Consider the following 5,787-nt stretch of genomic DNA (forward strand, 5'->3'; position numbering starts at 1 on the left):
CCTACACACCCCACTCCCCTCTACCCTCCTCCCTCCCTCTTATCTTGGCACCTCCTGGATGACGGGTCATCCCTGCATCCTGTCCACTGCCCTGAGTCAGAAGCAGTGTCGCAAGACACAGAACATCCACAGCAATGCCGCTTCATTAATTCGGCGACCCCCCCTCTCCATCCCCTCAAGCAGAAAAGGAGATTTTATTCAGTTGCGTGAAACCCTCTTGTAGTTGCTTAGGAGCTGTTCTTATTATATACTTTAATCATTCTTACTCTTCCACTTGTGATTTAGTTACAATCCTCCAACATGGATCAAAATTATCCTTCTGTGATAGTTCATTCATTTCAACTTCACAGTATCAATATCTCTATTTCATATCTTATGTGTGTCATTCTCTATTCTTAGTTCTTAATCAAATCACTTCTAGAAAAGAAATGTTTTCAGTCTTCTGTTCTGTGTAACAAAAGATAATTTCATTCATCTACCGGGTACCTCAGTTCCAATATCTCTATTTCAATATCTCTATTTCTCAGTTCCAATATCTCTATTTCAATATCTCTATTTCATATAATATGTGTGTTATTCTCTATTCTTAATTCTTAATCAAATCACTTCTAGAAAAAAAAAGCTTTCAGTTTTCTGCTATGTGTAACAAAAGATAATTTCATTCATCTACCGGGGACCTCAGTACCCCTTCGCGTTCTTTAAGAAATTTCGACGAGATTGTTTACTCGAAGGCGCTTATTGATCTTCTTTCCCGTAGTTGAGGACCCCAACATGGACGTGCGGAATTTCTATTGACTCTGTTCCCCTTCGGTGGGAGATTTTTGCTAAAGGTTTATATTGAGGATTTGGGGGGATGATGTAGCTTCAATTTTTTTTTTCTTTTCTTTTTTTGGCAACAGGAGGTCAAGGGGCTAGATTGAGTTGCTGACAGAATTAGAGGACTTCCATATAGGAACGCATTGCTTTTTTTTTTTTTTTTTTTTTTTGACAATCCCCGTTCGACATAATCATGCTACAGGGAGCTGGACCCCTTCTTGAACGAAATCTCGATGGACCAGGACCCCAATCCGTGAGCGATACGCCACAGAGGAGAATAAAATGAATAATAAAAAGTGACAAGGAATGTAGATTCGGGCCAACCGACTCGCATCAAATATTATATGACCTAACTTGTTTTGGTGTGTCTTATACGAATACCACTGTGGATAGGTCGGTTTTGACCCTGCCTCGATAGTACAAACACCCAAGTTCGATCCCCCAAACATCACCAATGACGACCACCTGACCTGAGTAGGTGGGAGGTGGAATGGTATGATGAAGTTGAGTCTTAACGACCTGGAATGACCTCCAATGACCTGGAACGACCTGCCCCGCGGACCAGGAGGGTTATTCAACGCGTTGATGAATGATGAGATGATTTGGAGTGATGGATTTGAAGTTAATGAGTCGTGAAAATTTTATTTACATAAATGGTGACAAGCGAGCTGCATATTTACTTCACCAGGTTGAAATTCCTGGTATGAGGCTGTTGGGTGTCTTTGTTTTCTTGTTTTATTTGTTTTATTTCCCTGTTTGTTTTTGTTTACTTTTGGGTCCCATGATAGTGATAATGACGATGACAATGACAATGACAATGACAATGATGACGACGACGACAACGAAAATGACGATGGCAACGACGAAATGACGAAATGACAAAACGACAAAACGACAAAACGACAAAACGACAAAATGACAATGATGACGACGACGACGATGACGGTGACGGTGACGGTGACGGTGACGGTGACGGTGACGGTGACGATGACGATGACGATGACGATGACGATGACTATCATCATATCATCATCATCATCATATCATCATCATATCATCATCATCATTATCATCATCATCATCATCATCATCATCATCATCGTCATGAAGGCCCCCAAAAAATCAAGAAAATAGTAAAACATTTTAATGTTAAAATCATAAAAAAGAAAGTATCAATTCTACAAACGTATATAAAATATGCATACCCAAATGCAGCGTACCAAAAATTAATACTAAAATTCGGGTGTGATATGTTTATTCATTACAAAATAATTTACAACCCTCAGGTGGTAAATTAACTTCTGATCAAATTTTGAATTATCCAATAATTTTTTCTTTATATAGAAAATGAACCATAACTGTGTAACTAAACGTTTTAATTGATAGTTAACCGTGACAGCGAACACATATAAAGGGAATATTTCCTTTTAGTAAATAGTTATGACACAAGACAGCGATCTATCAATAATCTCGTTAGAATGAGTTTAACCTCTCGACTTACAAATATGACAGGCGTTTCTAGGGGTCATTATAAGAAATATAAATTCGTATTTTCTTTTATTATCTTAAAACAGAGAGAAGGTCGAGCTGCAATGCAATTTCGTCAAAATAAACGACCTAACTCGTTTCCTTAAATCAGCATTTGACTCTTTCTTAAGGAACCGTTTCAGTCCATTGAACAAGACCTTTAGCTTCTGTGTCAGCAGAGTGAGATAAGGAAAAGCTAATGCCTTTGACTGAAGTCGGTACTTCTTTGTTTTGAGTCCACAATCATTATTTTCTTTTTCTTCTTCTTCTTCTTCTTCATCACCATCTTCTTCTTCTTCTTTTTTCTTCTTTATTACCATCTTCTTTTTCTTCTTCTTCTTTTTTCTTCTTCTTCTTTTTCTTCTTCTTCTTCTTTATCATCATCTTCTTCTTCTTTATCATTATCTTCTTTATCTTCTTCTTCTTTATCATCATCTTCTCTATCATTATCTTCTTCTTCTTCTTCTTTATCATCTTCTTCTTCTTTATCATCATCATCATCGTCATCATCTTCTTTATCATCTTCTTCTTCTTTATCATCATCATCTTCTACCTTATCATCATCATCATAATCATCTTCTTCTCCTTCTTTATCATCATCATCATCTTCTTTATCATCATCATCATCTTCTTCATTTTTTGCCATCGTTACACCTATTCTTATCCACAACAGAAAATTACTTCGAGTAATTTCTAATTTTCTTTTTTTCTTCTTCTTTTTCAGTGCTATGGGGGGTCGGCGTGGATATGGTCTTTCATCACCGCCTGCTGGGCGTCTACATATTGTAAGTACGAGTTTTACCTTATTCAATCCAACGTGACCATTTTATTTTATTTTGTTTAAGGAAAGGTGTATACATATTCTAAAAACACACACACACATACGTATATATATATATATATATATATATATATTGTATATAAAAATATACATCTTTTTATATATATATATATATATATATATATATATATATAAGACTGAAGGTGGAAGAAGCAGACGAGGAGTAATGGGAGAATTTCACGCTTTATCGTTTCTACCCGCAGGGTCTTGATCACAGACCCTGCGGGTCGAAACGTTAAAGCGTGAAATTCTCCCATTACTCCTCGTCTGCTTCTTCCACCTTCAGTCTTATTTGTCATAATATAGTCAATATATATATATATATATGTATATATATATATATGTATATATATATATATACTTCCACATATGCATATATAGTGGTACATGTACAAACAGACTATTCCCAGGACCCTCGTTTCCCAAATCACTAAGGTATGTCACGATAACTCACCACTTGGTGAAATCGCGTTTACTGTCAGGCCTTACGGGTCTGTGTCCTGGAGCTGATTAATTACCCCTCCAATAGTGTGCTGTACTATTTAGCTTTTGTTGGCCTGAATACCAAACGATTTGATTCAATGGAAGGGCATAATACCAGACGTGAATAGCGTTTTAGTCAATGGAGGTCTCATTACTATCCAATTAATCATTTCTTTTTTTCTATAGGATGAATAGAAATGATGCGTGAAAAATGTAGATTAATGGAGGGAAATGCGTGTTGAGTTCAGCTTGACATTATATAGATCGTTTGGGATTCAAAGGAGGAGCATCCAGATACGAGACCTTTTGGTCCATGAATTGGTCGGATTTCTCGGTCCCAGGCAGTGGACGGGAACCAGGGATGACTCTTCTCCCACGAGGGATGGGTGATTGGTGGTTGGCTACCCCTCTTATAGGGGGGAAAGGGGATTTTAACATATATGTTTAAATGTAAAAATATAGCCCATAGTCAGAGAAACAAAGCTAAAGAAACAGACGATCTGTATATTTCGACCACAACTGTGGTCCTCTTCAGCAGATGAAGAGGCTCACAGTTGTGGTCGAAATATACGCATTGTCTGTTTTTTTTTGTTTTTTTTTTGGGGGGGGGGCTTTGTTTCTCCAACTGTGAGTTATATATAAACATTTTACAAATATGCTACAACATTTTGGTTTTGTGAATATAGATGTATAGATGTACATGTGAATAACCCATATTTGGCCATCTGGAACGAAGAAAGTAAAGAGACTCTTTGACATGAGCTTCATCGAGTTCTGTGAAGTTATATATTCTTTTCCAGATGTGCTGTGACGTAATCGGAATCTTACTGTTATCGTATTCGCTCAAATGTGGGTTCGAATCCCGCAATCTTCTCCGGTTCCTAGAAATGACTATCAATTACCTACCCAAACAGTCCAAGATTTGCATCATAGGTCAAAGTTGACGGCTTCGGCCGCAGTTACTTGGTTCCTCAGTTTTATCTTCCTTCATAAAGATTTCCCGAAAGATGTCTTCAACCTTGTGTACGTCACATGTTGCCAACATGTGTGGACGCGATTAAGGGGAAGAATTCTGTTCATCTTAACGAAACCAAAACAACTCTTCCCATTTTCCTTTTCATAGTTTGTGACTTACCGTCGTCGACTTAAGTTCCAAACCAAATCAAAATTGCGTCTTTTGGGAACGATGTACCTTCGCCGAATAACAGAGAGACATTTTCGATGAATATGTCAAAGATGAAGGTGAGCTATCTACATCAGGAGACTCTGAGTAGTCATTTAGTTATGGATATATATCAAAGTGTGATGACTATTCAGAATTAACAGATTATGATTTGGTTTAGTTCCATCCAGTTGACGTAATTAAAACCGTACAATGGAGAATTCCAAAGTCCACACGCGCCCTATTGTGCCTGTAGATTATAAATGATATATAAAAAAAGAGTCTAAAATTCATTAAATATCCGTCATTTTTCTGTATATATCAATATGTCCGGGAAATACTTTATTTCATTTTTTTTTTATCTTTTATGAACAAGTCTTTTCACGGAACTGTCACAAATCCTGATAGGTTCTTTGTCATTTGTGTGAAACGTTGATGATAAATAGCATAATACGTGCTACAATGAGAAACACGAATGGAAAAAATATGGCAGCCAACCATATAATTTTGTTAACTGCGCGAGAAAGAGATTAGAGTTACCAGTCTAAAGGTATACATTACTTGTTCATATATACGTATACATACATATTATATATATGTATATACATATATATATATGTAATATATATACATACATAAACATGCATGCATATGAATACATATATATATATACATTATATATACATACATTACATATATATATTATATATGTATATATATATATATATATATATATATATATTATTCTTTAATATTTAATATTCTGCCATCCACCTTGCCATTTTGCTCAAAATGATTAATCAATTCCACAAGGTCCTCTGGAACTAGATCAAAGAGCTCTGAAGGTTAATCTCGAATGTCCTCCTCGGTGTAGTGGCAAGTGGCCCTCGGGCTCCTTGTCACTCGGAGCTCGGGGGATCTTGACACGCGCGACAACGGAAGGACCTGACTGACCAGC

At 36.6% G+C, this 5,787-nt stretch overlaps 1 protein-coding gene across 2 annotated transcripts in view; it reads left to right on the plus strand.

Moving 5' to 3' along the window:
• Positions 1-3,068: 3,068 nt before the first annotated feature.
• LOC143017465 (uncharacterized) overlaps positions 3,069-5,787 on the plus strand; it is a 76,904-nt gene continuing 74,185 nt past the window's right edge. For both annotated transcript variants that reach the window (XM_076172230.1, XM_076172231.1), the window contains exon 1: positions 3,069-3,128. In XM_076172230.1, the coding sequence (XP_076028345.1) occupies positions 3,091-3,128 (38 nt within the window). In that variant the 5' untranslated portion in view covers positions 3,069-3,090. The remainder of the gene's footprint in view (positions 3,129-5,787) is intronic.

The sequence above is a fragment of the Oratosquilla oratoria genome, chromosome 32, assembly GCF_046742065.1.
Source record: "Oratosquilla oratoria isolate Oo_2021 chromosome 32, ASM4674206v1, whole genome shotgun sequence".
NCBI classification, from domain to species: domain Eukaryota; kingdom Metazoa; phylum Arthropoda; class Malacostraca; order Stomatopoda; family Squillidae; genus Oratosquilla; species Oratosquilla oratoria.